This window comes from Hyla sarda, chromosome 12 (assembly GCF_029499605.1).
Source record: "Hyla sarda isolate aHylSar1 chromosome 12, aHylSar1.hap1, whole genome shotgun sequence".
NCBI lineage: Eukaryota > Metazoa > Chordata > Amphibia > Anura > Hylidae > Hyla > Hyla sarda.
The window spans coordinates 33,390,861-33,413,132 of record NC_079200.1 but is presented as its reverse complement, the minus strand read 5'-3'; the positions used below and the strand labels follow the sequence as shown (position 1 = coordinate 33,413,132).

Below are 22,272 nucleotides of genomic sequence, written 5' to 3'. Positions count from 1 at the left end.
CCCATAGACTTCGGTAGAGGGGGCGTGCGTGACGTCACCTCCAGCGGCCGCGAACGCGGAAGCCCGCACACAGCGTTCGGAGTAATGAACTTCCGGACGCTGCGTGCGGAGCTCCGAAAGGCAGGGCAGCGCACAACCCCTTTAAACTATTAATTGAAAGTCACGTCTATAGCAGGGCCCTTGCCACAGACGAGATACAAACATATGAATTAGCAATAAATGATAATAGTAAAAAGATGATAAAAATCTGTATTAAGTCGAATGAAAGACCGCCTGCATAAAAATGTATGTATAGTCACTCGTTGGATACAGTCTATGATGTAATCAGTTAGGTAGGTAAAACATATGAGGCAATTGGTGTGCTGCACCACTCACCACCCGACTTTCAATTAATAGTTTAATACATTTTTTACAAACTAGCCATATCAGTTATTTATTCTTTTTTATTTTAGTAGTACATTAAGTAGTATATGCATACTTAGAGGGCTGTATCCAGTCATGTAAATTCTCAGATTTGTAAATTACTTCTGTTTCAAAATATTTAGCCTTCCTTTACTTATCAGCTGCTGTATACTACAGAGGAAGTTGTGTAGTTCTTTCCAGTCCAACCACAGTGCTCTCTGCTGCCACCTCTGTCCGTGTCAGGAAGTGTCCAGAGTTGAAGCAAATCCCCATAGCAAACCTCTCCTGCTCTGGACAGTTTCTGACTCAAACAGAAGTGGCAGCAGAGAGCACTGTGGTCAGACTGGAAAGAACTAGACAACTTCCTCTGGAACATACAGCAGTTGTTAAGTACTGGAAGGATTAAGATTTTTAAATAGAAGTGATATACAAATCTGTATAACTTTCTGGCACCAATTGATTTTAATTGTTTTTTTCCACCGGAGTACCCCCTTAATAAATCCGAAACAGGATGGTAATCCTTATAGCAATAGATATACTGTATGTTATATTGGTTCAGCCATTGGTTTGATGACCCTGTGTCTCTGAATGACCTGGTCATGGTGCGTTCCTCCAGCATTTGTTCTCATGTGACATCTATGCACCCTTGAGTTTGTACCTCTTTTATATGTATGTATGTGTATATATATATATATATATATATATATATATATACTGTAATGTTTAAGTCCATAATTTTGCAGATAAATACTAAAAAATTTGCACAAGAAAAAAAGAACCAAATGATGTAGAAAGTCTTGCTGACAAAAGTTATTGGACTTCCTATACAAATTTTGCATATGACAAAATGTTTGCTGACACTTGGTGTTCTAGTATTTTCATATTTGTTGCTTTTCTCAAAAATACTTCTATACTGAGTTAAAAAAAAATGTCTCAGGACATAGCATTTGTCACTTAAGCAGCCTTACCAATGTTTTATTAGGTCCATTCATTATTTCAATCGAACCGTAACACCACATTCTAGAAGAAATCTAGACATCGTACAACCGTGGTGTTTGGTTGAGGTAGGTTACGGGGTTGTCTGTGGATGATTTTGGATACCCGACATAACCCAATGACCCTTTTGACATTGTTTCTGGAAAAAAACTAGCCATGGTTTTCAAATCCTGGACAATCTTTTTAGGTACATGGTATAAAGGATTGTTTGGTGTTTGTGTAGGATATTTGGAAATTGTCCTTACTTTCTGTGCAGTATCCTTGTTAATGGTATCATCTTACTTCTTTGGTTTGCAGACTAGGAGCTCACGTCATTCCCAAACCTCCCAGCCCGGCCTTGCAGATCAAGCAGCCAAATTGTCCTTTGCTTCAGCTGAATCCCTGGAAACCATGTCAGAAGCAGAGTTGCCACTTGGCTTCAACAGAATGAATCGTTTCAGACAAAGCTTGCCACTGTCTCGATCCACCAGCCAAACCAAACTACGTTCACCAGGTTGGTGATCTTCTTTATAGGAGTTATAGTTAGAATTAGTTAGGAGATAAATCTGTGCTGATCATGTATTAAATTCTTACTTACCTGAGAAGTTTTGTGCCTAAATGAACCATTGAGTCCTAGATCTAATGCATTAAACATTATTCTGCTTCCAGGTGTCTTGTTCCTTCAGTATGGCGATGAGACTAGACGGGTGCACATCACTCATGAGATCACTAGTATGGACACATTACATGCTCTTATAGTGCACATGTTCCAGCAGAAGCTCACGATGGGAATGCTGAAGTCTCATAACACGGCTATACTAATCAAAGACGAGTCCCGGAACGTCTTCTATGAATTGGAAGATGTCAGGTATGGATTGGGTGGGGCTGTAGACCAAGAAGTGACCATTTGGTAAGAGGCCATCAAAGATGCTACAGTGCGATGTCCTATGGAAAGTAAAAGTGGGTGAATACAGGCTTCTGCCATGCTTGAGAGCTGGGTGTATTTTTAGGACACATTAACATATAGCTGAGTTTACTTTCACCAGGCCCTGCTTGGATTTTACTGCAGATCTGCTTTGATAATCACTCCTTGCATTGCACTTGATTGATTCCAGTGATAACTACTATATTTAAAGGGTATCTGTCATTTTATTAGGGCCAGGGCCATCTTTAATTTTGATTGGACCCTGGGCAAGCAATTTTTTTAGGCCCCCCTCCTGCGTGGGTCTGCAGAGGAACGTCACTTGCGCAACGTCCCCCGTCAGCAGGGCTGGACTGGGACCAAAAATAGGCCCGGGCATTTTAGACCATGCAGACCATTTTTTGGGTGGGGGGGTCTCAACAGTCGCCCCCCCCCCCCCCAAAAATAAAATGGGCTGCATAGTCTAAAATCCCGTTGGTTTAATGGCTTTCCAGTTTTTTGTAAAGCTACAGCTTCCGACATGACTGGAGAGCCTCAGGTATGATAGGAATTGTAGTTTTGTAACAGCTGGAGAGCCACAGATTGGGCTACAGTTTCTCCCTTCAACACTGCAGAAATTACTAGTGACTACAGCTCTGATGGGACAGTCAGGAGAATACATAATGATATAATGACCTGAGTGACGTCTTCTCTGTGGTCTTTCCTTTTCTTCTTTATCTGGTCCAGAGGCCAGGACTTCTTCCAGCTACATCTTCTCTGTAGAGTCTGACGCCCGGACATCATAGGTTCCTCACTATGTCAGCAGATTCTCATCCTCTGTATGACATCAGTAATCATTATAATACTGCCAAATACTGTACCCCCTGAATATAATACTACCATACACTGTGCCTCCTGAACACAACCCTGCCAGACACTGTTTTGTCTGTTTGGCAGAATCTCAGACCCCTAAGGGCTGGTCCAAACTGCAAACATTTAGCTAGGGGAATGTTCCCTTGCAGCAGGCGTCACCGAATAGGACCACGTGGCTGTGCACTACCTCTTAGAATGCCCATGTTTATTCTTTGGGTGTACGTCCATTCCACTGGCAGAATTCCGCTGCTGCGATTCAACAGTATGCACAGAGCAGCAGAATCCCATTGAAAACAATGGGACTCTGCTGCATGTGAAATTCCGCCGCGTAATTTCACCGGTGGAATCTCTACAGTGTGGACAAGCACTAAGTCTCCCCAGACCTCTAAGTTCTGCTTCTTCAGACTTCTAAGTCCTCCTCCAGACCCCTATGCCCAGCCAGACCGCTAAGTCCTCCTTCAGACCCCTTTTCTTCACACTCCTCTGCCCCCAGACCCCTTCTCCACTTTTCTGACCCCCACCCTGCCCCTCTCTCCGAGCACCTCTGTCATGCTCCACACTGCTACAGCGCCACCCCCTGTCATCCTCCACACTCCTATAGTTCCCCCTGTCATCCTCCACACTCCTACAGCACCCCCAACATCCTCCACACTCCTACAGCGCCACCCCCTGTCATCCTCCACACTTCTACAGTGCCCCCGTTATCCTCCACATTCCTACAGTGTCACCATCACCCTCCACACTCCTACAGCACCCCCAACATCCTCCACACTCCAACAGCACCACCCCCGTCATTCTCGGCAGTCCTCATCACCCCCTCCTTGTCATCCTCTACAGTCCTCAGTATCCCCCCTGTCATCCTCCACAGTCCTCAGCAACCCCCCTTCATCCTCCAATGTCCTCAGCACCCCCTGTCATCTTCCATAGTCCTCAGCACCCCCCTGTCATCTTCCATAGTCCTCAGCACACCCCCTGTCATCTTCCATAGTCCTCAGCACACCCCCTGTTATCTTCCATAGTCCTCAGAACCCCCCCCATCCTCCACATTAATCACAATTCATCCACAGCTGAAACTAGCCCACTCTCACCCCTCCCTCTGTACACCTCTGCAGTGTCTGCACCTTATAGAAGCAGCAGTTGGAGCTCTCAGCAGCGGCAGGATCTCCCTCTGCTACAGAGCAGCCGAGGCTGGGACACGTCTGTGACGTCAGGTGTGCTTGTGCATGGACGTCTTAAAGAGGCAGCGTCCCTGCCCTGGCTCACTTTACTTGGAGCCTGGGGGACCGGTCATAAAGGGGGCCTCACCAGGCTACTGGCCGAAGTAAGCAGCGGACAGACCGGTGGTGGCGGCTTGCAGCTTTAGCGTGGGGCTAAAGGGCCCCTAGGAATGCCAGAGCCCAGGGCAGCTGCCCCTTTTGTCCTTCGTTAAAGACAGCCCTGCCCCAACCAATCAAAATTTTATTCGGGGGCATAGGCCCAAATGCATAACTTAGCTTCTGGGTCCTAATGCAAAATCAGTAAAATCTCTAACGGGGCCCCGTTTCTACCATGTGCCATTTATTATACTGATGTTTTCCTTTTGATCATAGGTGCCATGATGCCCCCTCAGTGGGCACATATAACATGTAGATCCATGATGTTATCTAGTCATAGTGCAAAGTCTGATAAACAGCCAGATGAATGTGTCCACTATATATACAGTGACCAAGTAGATTTTTTTGCAGATTAAGTTTAACTATATATACTTAAAGAGGTACTCCATTGGAAAACATTTTTTTTTAATCAACTGGTGCCAGAAAGTTAAACAGATATGTAAATTACTTCTATCAAAAAATCTTAATCCTTCCATTACTTATCAGCTGCTGTATGATCCACAGGAAGTTAGTTTCTTTTTGAATTTCCTTTCTGCCTGACCACAGTGCTCTCTGCTGACACCTCTGTCCATTTTAGGAACTGTCCAGAGTAAGAGCAGATCCCCGTAGAAAACCTATGCTGCTCTGAACAGTTCCTAAAATGGACAGAGGTGTCAGCAGTGAGCACTGTGGTCAGGCAGAAAGGAAATTTAAAAAGAAAAGAACTTTCTGTGGATCATTACAGCAGCTGATAAGTACTGGAAAGTTTAAAGGAAATCTGTCATCAGAATCACCCGCACAAAACCTGTTATGCATGCGCCGCGCGCCGTACACCCGGAAGCGGCATTCTCCTGCATATCTATCTATGCAGGAGAACGCCGCTTCCGGGTGTACGGCGCGTGGCGCATGCGCGGCGCTACCCACTTGACCTACACCAGGAGGAAGACTGCGATGAGGCAGCCATGAATATTCATGAGCCGGGCAGCCGCTCTGCCCGGCGAAAATGACGTAAGCGAGTCCGTGCTGATGCTGCGGACCTCCCACTGAGTTCCAAGCCTGGGAATACCATATAACAAAAAATGAAGATATCTGGCGAACCGCTGCACAGTTTTTAATGAGGTAAGAAGCGTTTTAATCAGGATCACCCGCACTACAAGCCTGTGTAACAGGTTTAGTGCGGGTGATTCTGATGACAGATTTCCTTTAAGGTTTTTAATAGAAGCTATTTACAAATCTGTTTAACTTTCTGGCACCAGTTGATTTAAAAAAAATTTTTTTTCCAGTGGAGTACCCCTTTAAAGTACAGACATAATAGCAACATCATGGACTCTCCTCTACTGGCTTACAGTAGGCTTTTACTCATTGACCCTTTTTCTTTCTTTCTTTTTCTTTTCTCAGAGACATTCAGGACAGAAGTATTATAAAGATCTACCGGAAGGAGCCCATTTACTCTTCGTTTCCTGCTCCTCACATCACCAACGGGGACGTGAGAGTAAGCGGAAAAGACCGCTGGTCAGACTGCTGTCACCGGCTTTGGCTGGGTCTGGGCTGGGGGCCGGAAGTAGGTGGCAGCGATTGCTCCCAGCCCAGAAGCATGTGTGTCCTTGTGTGGAATGGGAGCCGTGCATGTGCATGACTGTCGTCTGTCTGTACAACCAGATTGCGTCTATGTGTGGGATTAAAGATGTGAACATGTTGGTCGACTGTGTGTATTCTGCCGTGTGTGCTTTTGTTTTTTTAATTAGGAAGGGTTTTCCACAGAATGAATTTGGGGCATATTGACCAACAAATGCCACCAAGATCTGGGTAGTGCGGGACCGATTGCTAAAACCCCATACCAATTGCCACACTTTGCCTTATGCTCGTTGGCCCGTTGACCATAAACGAGTGACCCGGTGTCTTGTGAATAAAGCCTGGTTGATCTGTCCTGGAGCTAAAAGGGCCTGGGTCTCTGGAGCTATCTACGGTATCTATTTCTTTGAGAAAAATACACAAAACTTCAATTCTACCTCCAGATTAAAACAGTATAAGTCACAGATTTTTGCCACCTTAGGCAAAAGCTTATTTTGTAACCGTCTTGACTCCGCCCATTGGCACGACCTTTGACACGCCCCATGCTGGCTGAGCGAGTGATTCGGATGAAGGTTGTAACTTTTTTTGTGGCAGGCAGAGCGGCACCTCCCATCAAGAGGGTGCTCTAGACAGCCACCTATTTTGCCTACAGGCAGAGCCAGCCCTGCACAGATAGAGAAACAGAACATGGCCGCATATCACAAAACTTGTACAATAATCCTATTGCTTCTCAGCAAAATTTCAAAAAATAACAGGTTGTTGTTGTACCATTTGATCGAAATGTGCAAGGTTACCTGATTAGAATGGGACACTAAACTAACACCTAGCACTGGGCGGCGACCACCTCCACTGGGACACCTAGCCCACAGGGGGAGCGACCCAGTGGCCAGGCAGCCCCACTGCTGCCTGATCAAGCCCAGGGCTCTGGGTCACACAAAACTGTATGATACTTGCAGCCTGAGGCTATGTTTACACTTTGGAATGTCCGCACGTAAAATCTCATATATGCATTCCGTGCAGTGCCGGCAGAAAAAATACGTTCATTCTTCCTGCGGACACGGAAAACTGTCTGCAGGAAATCAACGGGACTCTGCTGCTCCGTAATCTCTGGCGGAACTCCAGTACGGAAATTCCGGACGTTTGAACATAGCCTTACTATAACGGGATAGCAATACCAGCACAATCTTGCTAGAAGAACCTTTTATAGCTTGTGCTCAGGCTCCGGACGTGAGTACTTACCTGAACCTATAAGCCAACAAACCTATTGAGATAAACACAGAATCATACATATACATAACCAGCGGTTGGTGCCATGACCGCGAACGGGGGTACACCTGTAGAGGGCATACCCTGTAGTGGAGAATACCTGAAGAAAGGGTGGGTTGGGTGGTTTATGCAAACGCAACACACGCCCAGAAGAGGGGAATTGTGGACCTTTTATAGTCCTCCGCCCCTCCCACAAACCCAGTCCTGCAGACTGATTACTTGTTTGATGCCTGCAGATTTTCCGTTGGTTTGAAAGCCGTCACATTGTTGCCATAGACGTGAACGCCCATTGTCAGTCACGGCAGCGACTAATCCGTGCATTGTGTTTCATAGAATACAGGTGTAGTGTAGTTCCTGACAATTATTTGCTACGCCGTGGCTTGTGTTTATTCCAGTTTTTGTGTCAGACATGGCGTAGAAAGCGTTGATGCCAGATAAGTTCAAGTTTTGCCATTTATTTGCATAAGGTAAGGCCGCCTCTTGCTCTCCGCAATAATTATCAGCAGCCTGTATATAGCGTAATAGGAGTCTGGCTCTGCATATATTACCAGTCGCTCCACTTGTCTGTGTTAATGAGTCATCTTTTCGGTAAAGCTCCTCTCACTCTCTTCCCCCGTGTTCCTATTCCTATCTAGAGACTGTAGGTGTGATCCCGCATACAAATGTCTGCAGATCCTTCACAACACAGGGATTTCCCTTCTGCACATTTCATTACTTTCAGGGCTATGGTAGACGGAGAGGCGGAAGGTATCGGGGTTCTCATTAATTGGTATGTAATGTCTATAATTGGGCTGCGCTCATATGGGGGGTGAGATGGGCAATAGGCATCTATAGGGGAACAGTACAATAAAGCATTCCTTATGGAGGATTCTTGATCTCCCTAGCTACAGTGATAAGGAGGCTTTGTGGCACAAGGCTATTTAAAAATTTAAGATAAAGGGATTATTGGGTGAAAAGGGATCATGGGAAACATGCACAAGGGGGCAGACTTGGACAACGGTATGCCCTATCCCCTTAGAACAGTGTTTCCCAATCAAGATGCCTCCAGCTGTTGCAAAACTACAACTCCCAGCATGCTGGGAGTTGTAGTTTTGCAACAGCTGGAGGCGCCCTGTTCGGTAAAAACTGCCTGAGGAGGTGCCGTGCCGTGTGCAGTTATAGATGTGACTGGCTTACTGAGCACACATATGTATGCCTGTGTGTAGGAAGTGAGCAAGTGTGCTGTTTTGTATCGTAAGAGTGTGTTAGTGTTGTATGTGTGTATGTGTTGAGGCACATATGGAGGGATGTCTTTGAGAAGTGGATATATTTGTTCTGAGCGATGTATGGCATGTATGGAGGGCCGGATCAAAGTATGTGGAGGCATCTAGACAGATGGGTGAGGGTCCCCTTCTTAAAGCTTACCTGTCGTCTGCAAAAACTTCTGATATAGTGTAGATAATACTATAATGTGTATATTTGTAATATACATTGGTTAAAAAAATGTGTATATTTTTGGGTAAAAAAATGCTGTCCCTGCAAGTATTGTCAGTGTGTCTCAAATACAGGAACTGAGGATGGGACAAGCAGGACTATGTGCATTATCCTGGCTTGTCAATCATCCTGCTGTGTGAGCCCATAGAATGTCACAGAGCCTCACTGTACAGAGCCCTGCTTGTCCTCAGTGTACAGAGCCCTGCTTGTCCTCATTGTAAAGAGCCCTGCTTGTCCTCAGTGTACAGAGCCCTGCTTGTCCTCAGTGTACAGAGCCCTGCTTGTCCTCATTGTAAAGAGCCCTGCTTGTCCTCAGTGTACAGAGCCCTGCTTGTCCTCAGTGTACAGAGCCCTGCTTGTCCTCAGTGTACAGAGCCCTGCTTGTCCTCAGTGTAAAGAGCCATGCTTGTCTTCAGTGTACAGAGCCCTGCTTGTCCTCAGTGCACAGAGCCCTGCTTGTCCTCAGTGTACAGAACCCTGCTTTTCCTCGGTATAAAGAACCCTCCTTGTCTTCAGTGTACAGAGCCCTGCTTGTCCTCAGTGTACAGAGCCCTGCTTGTCCTCATTGTACAGAACCCTGCTTGTCCTCAGTGTACAGAGCCCTGCTTGTCCTCAGTGTACAGAGCCCTGCTTGTCCTCAGTGTTCAGAGCCCTGCTTGTCCTCAGTGTTCAGAGCCCTGCTTGTCCTCAGTGTACAGAGCCCTGCTTGTCCTCAGTGTACAGAGCCCTGCTTGTCCTCACTGCACAGAGCCCTGCTTGTCCTCACTGCACAGAGCCCTGCTTGTCCTCACTGCACAGAGCCCTGCTTGTCCTCAGTGCACAGAGCCCTGCTTGTCCTCAGTGTACAGAACCCTGCTTTTCCTCGGTATAAAGAACCCTCCTTGTCTTCAGTGTACAGAGCCCTGCTTGTCCTCAGTGTACAGAGCCCTGCTTGTCCTCATTGTACAGAACCCTGCTTGTCCTCAGTGTACAGAGCCCTGCTTGTCCTCAGTGTTCAGAGCCCTGCTTGTCCTCAGTGTACAGAGCCCTGCTTGTCCTTAGTGTACAGAGCCCTGCTTGTCCTCACTGCACAGAGCCCTGCTTGTCCTCACTGCACAGAGCCCTGCTTGTCCTCACTGCACAGAGCCCTGCTTGTCCTCAGTGCACAGAGCCCTGCTTGTCCCCAGTGCACAGAGCCCTGCCTGTCCCCAGTGCACAGAGCCCTGCCTGTCACCAGTGCACAGAGCCCTGCCTGTCCCCAGTGCACAGAGCCCTGCCTGTCCCCAGTGCACAGAGCCCTGCCTGTCCCCAGTGCACAGAGCCCTGCCTGTCCCCAGTGCACAGAGCCCTGCCTGTCCCCAGTGTACAGAGCCCTGCCTGTCCCCAGTGTACAGAGCCCTGCCTGTCCTCAGTGTACAGAGCCCTGCCTGTCCCCAGTGTACAGAGCCCTGCCTGTCCTCAGTGTACAGAGCCCTGCCTGTCCTCAGTGTACAGAGCCCTGCCTGTCCTCAGTGTACAGAGCCCTGCCTGTCCTCAGTGTACAGAGCCCTGCCTGTCCTCAGTGTACAGAGCCCTGCCTGTCCTCAGTGTACAGAGCCCTGCCTGTCCTCAGTGTACAGAGCCCTGCCTGTCCTCAGTGTACAGAGCCCTGCCTGTCCTCAGTTTACTGAGCCCTGTTTGTCCACCCATATTTTGGGGGAGATTTTTCAAAACCTGTGCAGAGAAAAAGTTGCCCATAGCAACCAATCAGATTGCTTCTTACATTTTTCAGAGGCCTTTTTAAAAATAAAAGTGATCTGATTGGTTGCTATGGGCAACTGGTCGATTTTTCCTCTGCCCAGGTTTTGATGAATCTCCCCCTTCGTCTCTGCACAGACACACACAGGCAATAGCTGCAGGGACAGCATTTTTTACCAAAAGATATACACATTTTTTAACAACTATACACATAATGTTATTATCTGCACTATATAAAAAGTTTTTGCAAATGACAGGTACACTTTAATATTTGTAAAGAAGATAGCCCTTCATAAATTATACATCCCTATAGTAGTGAATTCATAATTACCGTCATACCAAACACTTCCACAGTACAGTGATCCCTCAAGTTACTAATATGAATTGGTTCCAGGGTGACCATTGTATGTTGAAACCATTGTATGTTGAAACCGTAATCTTAATCTATGGAAACCTGGTAATTGGTTCTGAACCCCGAAAATGTTAAAAAATGGATTAAAGAAAAATAAGTAGATAACTAATACAGATAAAGCAAATCCTTGTATATAACAGTAAGAAAGATCTGCTGGGAGCTGTAAATCACTGTCTATGTAGAGGACAGGAGCTTCTTCAGGGTCCTGTACAGTACACAATGTCCCAAAAAAGTTAAATGGTGGTGTCCAAAGGAGCAGCTAACCCTGGCACAGGTAAAGAGTAGTATATAACATGTAATACCTCCCTGTACTGTAGGGGGAGCCAGTCATTGCATACACTTCCGTAATACAGCGGTTTTACCAATGAATGTCCATTCTGATTAGTCACATCTTCCAACGATTGACACGTGTCACAGATCTGGACTGTCCATAGCATTGTATGTGGAGTATGGTGTCCAGAAAAGACAATTATATGTTGAAAATATTGTAACCTGAGGCCATTGTAAGTCGAGGGACCACTGTATAGTGTCTACATAATGTCACATATGAGGTAAGTTTTCAGTTCACCAGGGAAGACGTTCATAGAGGACAAACATGAAAATGAAATGATGTAGGCCCAGGGTGGTTGTCCATTATAGTCAGTGTATTTGGGCCCCGCATACATAGGAGCAATTGGATAGAAAGTGGGTGATTTGTTGCTGCTTATAGATGAAATTAATATTTCACAAGATGGATGAATTCTATGTGTCCTGTTTCACATGTCTTGTATACATATATGTGTTTTGTCTATTCATAGATCTGCATGATCATGTTAGCTTTCCTCACAATGTGCATGCTTATCATTAGTGTAGGATAGAAAGTATATGGTCCTTTACTATATGACTATTTTAACCCTTATACAGTTCATTATACTATTAGATTTTTTGTACCATGTGAAGCACACTAGCCTTTTTCTGTATAGTTCTACATGTAAGTAGTTGCTGTATTAAAGCATGTCTCGGCCTACAGTATAGTCATCGTTCTAACTTCTCTTGCATGATAATACATTTTTGCATTTAAGGTTTTGGCCCTCATGACCATGTTCTGCAATTTTTTTTTTTTTTTTTGCAGCGTGAGATGATGTATGGATCCAGAGATTCTTCCCCTACCCGACGCCTCAATAGTATGTCTCCTGCTTCTCATTTGGCCTCTGGATCCCCTCCTCCAGTACTTCAGTCCTCCTCCCCAGCACGCTCCCGCATGTCTTACAGTGGCGGACGGCCACCTTCCTATGCTGGAAGTCCTGTGCATCATGGGGACAGAATGTCTGGTCTTCCTCCAGCCCAAGGAGTTTCTCCTAGTCCTAGTGCTATCTTGGAGAGACGCGATGTGAAGCCCGATGAAGACATGACCAACAAGAATGTGGTGCTGGTGAAGAATGAAGGACTTTACTCAGATCCTTATGGAATGGTCCATGAAGGAAGACTTAGCATTACATCCACTCAGTCCCTAGCTGGACTTGGGGACCCTTTCTCATACCCAGGGGGTTTATACAAGCGTGGATCAGTGCGCTCTCTGAGCACCTACTCTGCAGCTGCTTTACAGACTGATCTAGAAGAAGGAATGTACAAACCTAATTCTCAGATATATGGAGACACGTATGGTCCTGGAATGGGTTTCCGTATTCCACCGTCTTCACCACAAAAGGTGTCCGATGGAAGGATGGTGGACGTTAACCAGAGTCAAGGTCCCCATAGCCCTTATTCAGGACCTTCTAGTCGCTCCTCCCCTGTTCGCCAGACATTCCGCAAGGATTCTTCCTCTTCTGTTTTTATGGACAGCCCAGTTGGTAAGCAAAGGAATCCCAGCTCTTCCTCTGGCACCAATGAAGGATTCCCTGGACCAGGGGAACGTCCTCTGTCTGGGTTCAGCTCTCCAGTGCCCACTAAGGAGGTGGAGACAAGGTGAGATCAGTGACCGGTTACTTTTGGGCTTTTTGTAAATCACTTTTATATGTAAAGCAACTTTGCTATTGTGACTTAATCTGTCTGTATCTGTTTTGGTCGTTTGTAATCCTTGTAGCCAAGTTACTGCACTTTCTTACTTATCTCAAGGTAGTCACATGATACTGCTGCATGACGTGGCAGATTTTTCTTCATACTTATAGCATGGAAACTTTATGCGGAACATTACAAAATAGGCTTGTCATAGGTAAGCATTTCATACCAGAGTACCATCAGAGAGGTGGCTTACAGCAAGGTCATATAAAATAGTGGAGATAGGGACTAAAAACAAACATTGTGATCTCATTGTCAACGTAGTAAGGCCCAGATTTTTTTATCTGTCCAAGACAAAAACTGGATTGATTTCCCAACATCAACCGACAGCTCAGATTTCATTTTACAGTACTATATAAAAGCTGAGCTGTGATTGGTTGCTATCGGCAAATAACTCTAGTTTTGTCTTGGACAGATCAATAAATCTGGGCCTTAGCCTTAATCATTTCACAAATTATTGGTTAACATGAAGAGACTCTGGTTGGAGCAGAAGTGGTGTTATATAGGGCACTTAACCTCAGCATGGAATCCATACCTGGGTCTCTATATACCAAAGGACCGATATGTAAATGAATTTTCTATGAATCTTTTTATGTAACAAGCCCAAATGGATTAGGGGTACTGCTGTGTTACTAACAAACCAGAGAAAGGAGTCTAAAGTATTGTGCATTTTTCGCCTTAACCTTTGCAATGAGATTGGAATGGTCTCCATTACCAACGGCTGATGCCATAGATGGAGAGTAGACATCAGGATGCCGTGCCAAGGCAGAATGATGGAAATATAGATAGTGCCTTGAGTCAGGCCAGGGTCAGGACAGAATTGAGACAAAGTCAATAGCACAAGATGATATGGCAACAGATTCAAAAGAATACAGCCTTTTAGGGCCAAATGGACCTTATTACCTTGTTAATTTGTGCATTGGATATTAGGATATAATTCTTCCAAAATTCCTAACAAATAGGTTGGTCTGTGTGGTGTTTATGAATGCATTTGGTCTCCAGTAATACTGCCAAGTGAAGTGTCTATGCACCTGGTCTGTGAATATATTGTATTCACTAGGCCACACGGTGGCAGCCATTTTGGGTCTCAGCCATTGATGACCTCAGATGCATGGTTTGCAGATATTTAACTGGTCGTATAACCTTTGGAGCCAAATCCAATTCTACCCCAAAGCCACGAACCACAACAAATGGTTCTGTGGAAAGGTACTGTGGAAAGAGACCCTAAAAAGGCTTTGGTGTATTGGCTGAGGTAAGATCTGAGGCACACTGTTCCTGCAGGGATCTGGTGCTTGCACACCACCCATTAACAGGGCTTACAGGAGCAGAATGACAGTCGATAGAGTGTGCACGGGCAGCATGAAACAGACACAGGCAGCGGGATGCCGGGACCTTGATATTTACTCTGAAGGGCTCCAACACTGGCTTTTTTTTTCTTTTTTAAGTAGAACTTGTCTGAAACTCCTGACCTTTTCAAAGTAAATCCTAGTGCCCCGGCAGCTTGTATCTGTTTCCTTCGGGCAGCATGAAACAGCTGATTGTTTCCCGCTTAAAGAAATATTTCTATGGATTCTCGCTCTTCGGCATGCTACACAATAAGACGGATTTTGATAATCAACACATTTCAGCGTATTAATAAATCAACGCCCCATATGCCAAGATGACTTCTCATAATGAGATGTTTATTGGTGAAGTGCGAGCCGCTGCCGGCTTATTCATAGGAGCATCATTTATTCATTAACCCGATGAACGTGTCGGCGCAGGCGTTTCTTCATTATGATCTGAGGCTCAGTAGGAGAGTCGTACGTGCAAGGATCTGTCGGCACACAAGAGAGCGAAGTATCTGCAGCCGCAGTAGGGAAGGAGCCCTGCTTCCAAAGTTTGGTCTGGAATTAGAAGCCGTGTCTCCTGAGTACAAAATCAATTATTTGACTTACGGAAAATGAATATTCACTTTGTTTTCTTTTCTTTTCTTTTTTTTTTGGCAGAGAACGGATGGAAGCCATGGAGAAACAGATTGCAAGTTTGACAGGACTGGTTCAGAGTGCCCTCATGCAGAGCTCCCACAGTGATAATCCCAGGTATAGAGAGGGAAGACACTGCGGGGGATGAACATTGGGGTCTTTGTTGATCATAAACATGGAGCCGGCACTTATTGTAACTGGTTTTGTTCCATTACACCAAGTTAGGCAATGCAGATGAAGATCTACTGATGGCTCCTTGAAAGGTCGTGAGTAGATCACTAATGCCTTAGTTTAGTGGTCTTCAAACTGCCAATGGCTGTCCGGGCATGCTGGGAGTTGTAGTTTTGAATCATCTTGAGATCCACAGTTTGGAGACTTCTTCCTTAGTGCAACAATGAAGCCTCTTTTTTTCCAGTGTACCAATGATGGACTAAAGCAGCTATTACTATTACCATAACCCACCGGAGACCTAGGGGGAAAGTTATCAAAACTAGTGTAGAGGAAGTGTGGTGCTGTTGCCCCTAGCAACCAGTCAGATTGCTGCTTTCATTTTTCAGAGGCCTTTTTTTTAAAATGAAAGAAGCGATCTGATTGGTTGCTATGGGAAACTGCACCACTCTTCCTCTACACAGGCTTTGATAAATCTCCCCCCTATGTGTTTTGGTGTCTGTTCTACATTAGAGGATGCCGTTTGCTTTCTGGCCATGCTGGGACTAGTTTTGCAGCATCTGGAAGTCCGCAGTTTCGGAGACCACTGTGTTTTGGTCTCTGTTGACCAAGTTCTACATTAGAATTCAAAGGAACTAAAAAATGGACCTTAATAGGCACTCAGGCATCCGAAGTGGAAGATATCACGACCAAAGTGATATAAATGAAAATTCTTGTTTATTGGTTAAATAAAACAAGGTAAAACAAAACAATAACTCGTTTCGGGGTATGGCAACCCCTTCTTCAGATTGGAAAGGTGCACCTTTCCAATCTGAAGAAGGGGTTGCCATACCCCGAAACGCGTTATTGTTTTGTTTTACCTTGTTTTATTTAACCAATAAACAAGAATTTTCATTCACACAAATGGTAATGTTGACAGCGCAAATTTCCAACGTGCTATTACGTGCAAGGAAATTCCGCTCAAATTACCCAGTGTGAACATACCCTTAGAGGATAGAAGAAACAATAAAATATATATAATCAGAATATATCGAATTAATAAATGCTTACTATGCCTACTATGATTTGGACATTACCCTGACAAGATATACCAAGGGTGCTATCCCAGTTTTAGTTAAAGGGGTACTCCGGTGAAAACTTTTTTCTTTTAAATCAACTGGTGGCAGAAAGTTAAACATATTTGTAAATGACTTCTATTAAAAATCTTAATCCTTCCAGTACTTATTAGCTGCTGAATGCTACAGAGGAAATTCCTTTCTTTTTGGAACACTGATGACATCACGAGCACAGTGCTCTCTGCTGACATCTCTGTCCATTTTAGCAACCATGCAGAGCAGATGTATGCTAAGGGCAGTATGGTGGCTTAGTGGTTAGCACTGCTGCCTTACAGTGCTGGGGCCTTGGGTTCAAATCCCACTAAGGACAACAATAAATAAAGACTCATTATTATTATAATAACGTCAGCAAAGAGCACTGTGCTCATGATGTCATCAGAGAGCATTCCAAAAAAGAAAATAATTTCCTCTGTAGTATTCAGCAGCTAATAAGTACAGGAAGGATTAAGATTTTTTAATAGAAGTAATTTACAAATCTGTTTAACTTTTCGGAGCCAGTTGATTTGAAAGAAAAAAGTTTTCACCGTGGTTATGCTCACATTAAAGGTCTATATGTAGTCAGGGGAAGGTCAGAGCTGAACACCAGCAGTAAAGGTGTCATCGTGTTAACATTTCACAAACTTTGTATAAATATTTACATCAACGTTTATCATTTAAAAGTGGGAAAACCAGACCAGAGCCCAAAATTAAAGGGAATTTATCATCATAATTAAAAAATTTTTATTTTTATATGCATGTTTATTTTATTATGTATTTATTAATTTATTTGTACTGATTAGAACCAGATACTAAAACATGTTTTTTTTTTTTTTTTTTTTTATTAATCTGTTTCTATTTTCTGTTTAATGTCATTTTTTTCAAACTTGATTTTGGTACATTATTGGGGGCTGAATATCTTAGCCATCATGTTTTTAAAAGCATTGATTCATATGATTTACAGCAAGCCCCAAAGACAGAGGCACAATAGACTGAAGGGGGCCCTATTGACTTCTATGGGAGAGTTTTCTAGGCATGTTCTGTGGCCTGTGCAGAAAGTGGGGAGAGAGTAAGCTATGAACACTTATTGTGAATGGCCTGATCCATCTCACATCTACTGGTGTCACCCAAAAGGGCTGGGAAGTTTTCTTCACATAACTCGAAGTGTCAGATAAATAAAAAAAAAAATGTTTAAAAAAATATGTAAAAAAATAAAATGTACTTATTTTAATAGATTTATATACATATATATATGTATATATATATATATATATATATATATATATATATATATATAAAAATTTGATGGCAAAGGGGGTGATTTATAGTTTTTTAAAGGAAAGGGGGGCCCCCCTTTTCCTTAAAAAAAACCTATAAATCACCCCTTTCGCCATATTTTTTTTTATAAATAAATATATATATGGGCTGTGTCCTTAAAGGGTCAAGTGGGACTCTTTAGGCCTCAAATCAGACCCCCAAATTAATTTTGACCTCAGACGAGACCCCTGAATTTACTTGATACCCCAGAAAAAATTCAGGCTCCAAACCAGATGCTGAGGGCTCAATCACACTGCAGACATTCGGTCAGCGGAGAATGTCTGCGTGCAGTGGGCGTGGCTGAAACAATCAGCGGTAGAACCGCCTCATAGACGACAATGCAGCGATTCTGCGGCGTGCACACAGTATACAATGTCCAGTGTCAGGACCTTGTGTGCGTGGCCTTGACAGTAGTTCTGCAGGGTGTATTGGAGATCGTCCTCCCCCAATGCATCTCTGACCGCAGATCTATCAGGATGTGGCATGTACTTGTTTTCCCACTGACTAATAGGCTATTGCGCATTTAGCTGGATTATCGCCGTTCATTCATTGCTTGATCTTGTACAAAGTAAATGAATACAGAATTATTTGTCGGAGCACTAAAGGCGCGATTAAACAACCATAAGCACCTGCTAAATACAGTGGTCCCTCAAGTTACAATATTAATTGGTTCCAGGACGACCATTGTATGTTGAAACCATTGTATGTTGAGACCATAACTCTATGGAAACCTGGTAATTGGTTCTGAAGCCACCAAAATGTCATCCAAAAATAGGAAAAAGTGAGGATTAAAGAAAAATAAGTAGATAACTAATATATATAAAGCAAATCCTTCCGTATAAAAGTAATAGAGATCTGCTGGGAGCTGGAAATCATTGTCTATGTCAGTGTTTTCTAAGCAGGGAGCCTCCAGCTGTTGCAAAACTACAACTCCCAGCATGCCCGGACAGCCAAAGGCTGTCCGGGCATGCTGGGAGTTGTAGTTTTGCAACAGCTGGGGCCACCCTGCTTGGGAAACACTGGTCTATGTAGAGGACAGGAGCTTCTTCAGGGTCCTGTACAGTACACAGTGTCCTAAAAAAGTAACATGGAGCCGTCCTCACCTGGTGTCCAAAGGAGCAGCTAACCCTGGTAAAGGTAAACAGTACACAACATGTAATACCTCCCTGTACTGTAGGGGGCGCTACCAGACACCAGTCAGTGCATACGCCTCAGTAATACAGGTAAAGAATACAGAACATGTAATACCTCCCTGTACTGTAGGAGGCGCTACCAGACACCAGTCAGTGCATACGCTTCAGTAATACAGGTGTTTTACCAGTAAATTGCCCATTCTGATTGGTCTCGGCCATTGACAAGTTTCACAGATCTGGACTGCCTTTGTCCAGAGTCCAGATTGTCATTGTATGTTGAGTCTGGTTTCAACTTACAATGGTCCAGGAAAGACCATTGTATGTTGAAACTATTGTATGTTGAGGCCATTGTAAGTTGAGGGATCACTGTACATTATTTCTATTCAGTCATTTTTGTAAAAACAAACATAGAAATCTGTTGTAAATGATCATTTTGGTCGTTTACTTGGGACGAGTATCATTACGTTCTCATAATATTGTTTATATGGGGGAAAAAAAACTTTCTGTAAATGATCCTAAAAGAATATCCCACATTACAATTTATTCCTAATATACTTTTGAGAAATATAGTGCCCTCTTAATATGCCATAAGATAAAGCTGTGTGATTTGTTACCTTAGCATCATCATTTATTTGCTGATATAAGTTTTTTATTGTGTCTTCCATTTTGCAATCTTTATTTTTATTTTAATCTATATCTTTATTTTTATTTTAATCTATTTCTAGTGAGAAAACTGAATCATCAAACAGTGGATCCACCAGTGAGTAATGGTTATATCGGTATACTGGGGGGTGTTCACACAGGGCAAACACAGTTCGGATTTTCGTGCAAAAAAGGGAGAGCAGCGGTGTGCATGGAATTTGTAGAAATGTTGTCCACACACTGGGGTAAAAATCCAACAAAAAATAAATTGACCTGCGGTGTGGATTTGTAATCTACAGCAATGTCCATTTTTTTTGGCTGGAAACACTGTGAATCGTGGTTATGCTCACATGTGTGGGTCAAAGAGAATAGTCAAAAATCTTCAGTAAAACTGTATGTGTGAACATGCCCTAAGGGTACATTCACACTTACCATATCCACTGTGGATTTATGTATAATGACTAAATCTGCAGCATCAAATTTCATATTGTGTCAGGCATGAAGTTGCACAGACGGTCAGTGGCAGCCGGACATCAAAGTGGAAACGGCTTCAAATAAATAATGCAGCTTTTTGTCCCAATTATCCCAATGTCTTACCAGGACCAAGGTCTTGTGATGGTTTTTCTTGCCCCCATTTATACTTGTTAATATTATGGCTGCCTGTTGTTGCCTCTAGGGGACAGATTTGTTTAAATCCTCCTATTGGCCTCAAAGCAGGGGTCCCAAACTCTAATGATCTGGGGCCGCTGGAGGAAGAGGCTGGTCTGCGTCAAGTATTCCACAAGCGTCATTGGCTGTGTCAAGGAATGCTGGGAGTTGCAGTTACTGACTACAGTGATGCCCTGATAGGTGATGGCTCTGCAGGTCACCCAAAACCACAACTCCCAACATGTTGCACCATAACCTATACTGTGCTACTATATAGTGCAACATGCTGGAAGTTGTAGGTCAGCTGCACAGCTATTGGCTGTATCGGGGCATGCTGGGAGTTGCAGTTACTAACTACAACACCTAGTATGCCCTGATACACACTATGGCTCTGGAGCTGACCCAAACCCATAACTCATGTTGTGTACTGTGTAGCAGCTTTAAACTCCGCTACGCTCCTCTCCAGTGGGGCCTTGGGATGTCACTGACATCTTCCTTCCTGGTAGCAGACGTGCCTGTGTGTGGCATGCACGTCTGTTACCAAATGCCCCTGCACTGTTAAAGGGCCCTGAGTAACTTATGGACTGGGGGGGCCAGGGGTAGCTTGGTGTGCAGTATCCCAGAGTCCCCGACCTGTTGGGCCACATTAACATAAACTTTGCTGTCAAGTAGGGGGCTGCAAAATATCATCCCGCAGGCCGCGAGTTTGAGACCCCTGCCTCAAAACTTTAGGGAACTTATCATACATATATCTCCTATCCCAGCAGTCGGACCCCCTGTGATCTCCTTTTATGGGGCCCCGGCTACTGACTTGACTTGGTGTGCTCCAACCCCCACCTTCCTGCCTGCTTAGCCAATTACTGGCCACAGAGATGTCCCACCTCAGCCGGTGATTGGCTGTGTGGGCTGTCACTTGTATAAGAGATTGCAGGATCCAGGATAAGAACAGAGCAGATTTTTTTTCCAAAACAGCACCACACCTGTCCGTAGGTTGTGCGTGGAATTGCAGCTCAGTTCCACTGACATGAATAAAACCACGTCGTAATACCACACACAACCTGAGGACAGGTGTGGCACTATTTGTGAAAGAAATTATCTCTGGTTTTCTTTTCCTGGATAACCTCTTGATTAGTAGCAGAGAATGTGCGCGTGTGTCCAGACCCCATTCATTTGCATTGTACCTCCCCAAATTGAGATGACCAACAAATAACATTGTATCTCATCTATTTATAGCTACATTTGGGGTAATACATAAAACTGTGCACCAAAAAATCTGGTGCAATGTATGCCAAAAACTGGCTTACATGACTTGCACCACATTTTTGGGGGGTGGGAGGCATTTATTTTTATATACTTAATGGGGTGGTCCACCCAGAGACATGTTATCTCTGGGCCGTCGCTGTGGCGTTCCGTGTTCGTGATGTCACGCCCCCTCCATTCATGTCTATGAGAGGGGGCGTGATGGCTGTGTAATAGACATGAATGGAGGGGGCATGGCGTGATGTCACGGACATGGATGCCCCAGTGCCGGCCTGGGGATTGCGGTGGGTCCCAGAGACCGGACCCCTGCAATCAGACATGTTATCCACTTTGGATAGAGGAAAACATGTCTAAGGGCGGAGTACTCCCAGTCCCAACAAAGGGTTGTGGCTTATCGGAAATGGAAGGGGCCTGATTCCAAAACCTTGCACCAAAATGTTGGTTTAGAGAATTTTGGCATAAAATAAGCCAACTAATACTAGACTTTTAGACTGCGTGAGCCACTGTGAGAAATCTGGCAAATTCTGTTTTATCTCTTTCCTCCATTTTGTGTTATTCATTTCGGAGATATTACTAGGTTTCTCCAGAACAGCATTCCCCACCAGAGTGCCTCCAGCCATTGCAAAACTACAACTTCCAGCATGCTCGGACAGCCTTCGGCTGTCCGAGCATGCTGGGAGTTGTAGTTTTGCAACAGTTGAAGACACCCTGGTTGGGAAACACTGCTCCAAAAAATAGCCACTTCTGCTGCTATGTGGAATACAGAACCTGCAATATTAGGTACATGCACGTTAAAGTCATCAGGTCATGACTGACCCCTAAAGGTAAAAGGAAGAAGTGCAAATTAAGTAAATTTGATAACATATACAAAGCAGAAAATGTATTAGGATTGTTGTCCCTGTTTAACAGCTATGGGACATTTGCCAAAGCAACCATATGACGCCCAGCAAGTTCAGTGCACGAGTCCCGGTCATCAGAAAAGGGCTTGTGCACAGAACTCGCTGGGCATTCTACGGTTGCCTCGGCAACTGTACTGCCCAGTGTCAGCTGCGTCTCTCTGCACCAACCTT

The 22,272-nt window shown here is 44.4% G+C and overlaps 1 protein-coding gene across 12 annotated transcripts in view; it reads left to right on the top strand.

The window, feature by feature from the left end:
• Positions 1-22,272, top strand: part of SRCIN1 (SRC kinase signaling inhibitor 1) — a 489,213-nt gene that overhangs the window by 421,964 nt on the left and 44,977 nt on the right. For 9 of the 12 annotated variants that reach the window (XM_056548576.1, XM_056548575.1, XM_056548579.1 and 6 more), the window contains 6 exons: positions 1,696-1,891; positions 2,047-2,245; positions 5,902-6,064; positions 12,054-12,886; positions 14,968-15,060; positions 19,378-19,412. In XM_056548576.1, the coding sequence (XP_056404551.1) occupies positions 1,696-1,891; positions 2,047-2,245; positions 5,902-6,064; positions 12,054-12,886; positions 14,968-15,060; positions 19,378-19,412 (1,519 nt within the window). The remainder of the gene's footprint in view (positions 1-1,695; positions 1,892-2,046; positions 2,246-5,901; positions 6,065-12,053; positions 12,887-14,967; positions 15,061-19,377; positions 19,413-22,272) is intronic. The other 3 variants (XM_056548586.1, XM_056548578.1, XM_056548577.1) reach the window with 1 other exon arrangement.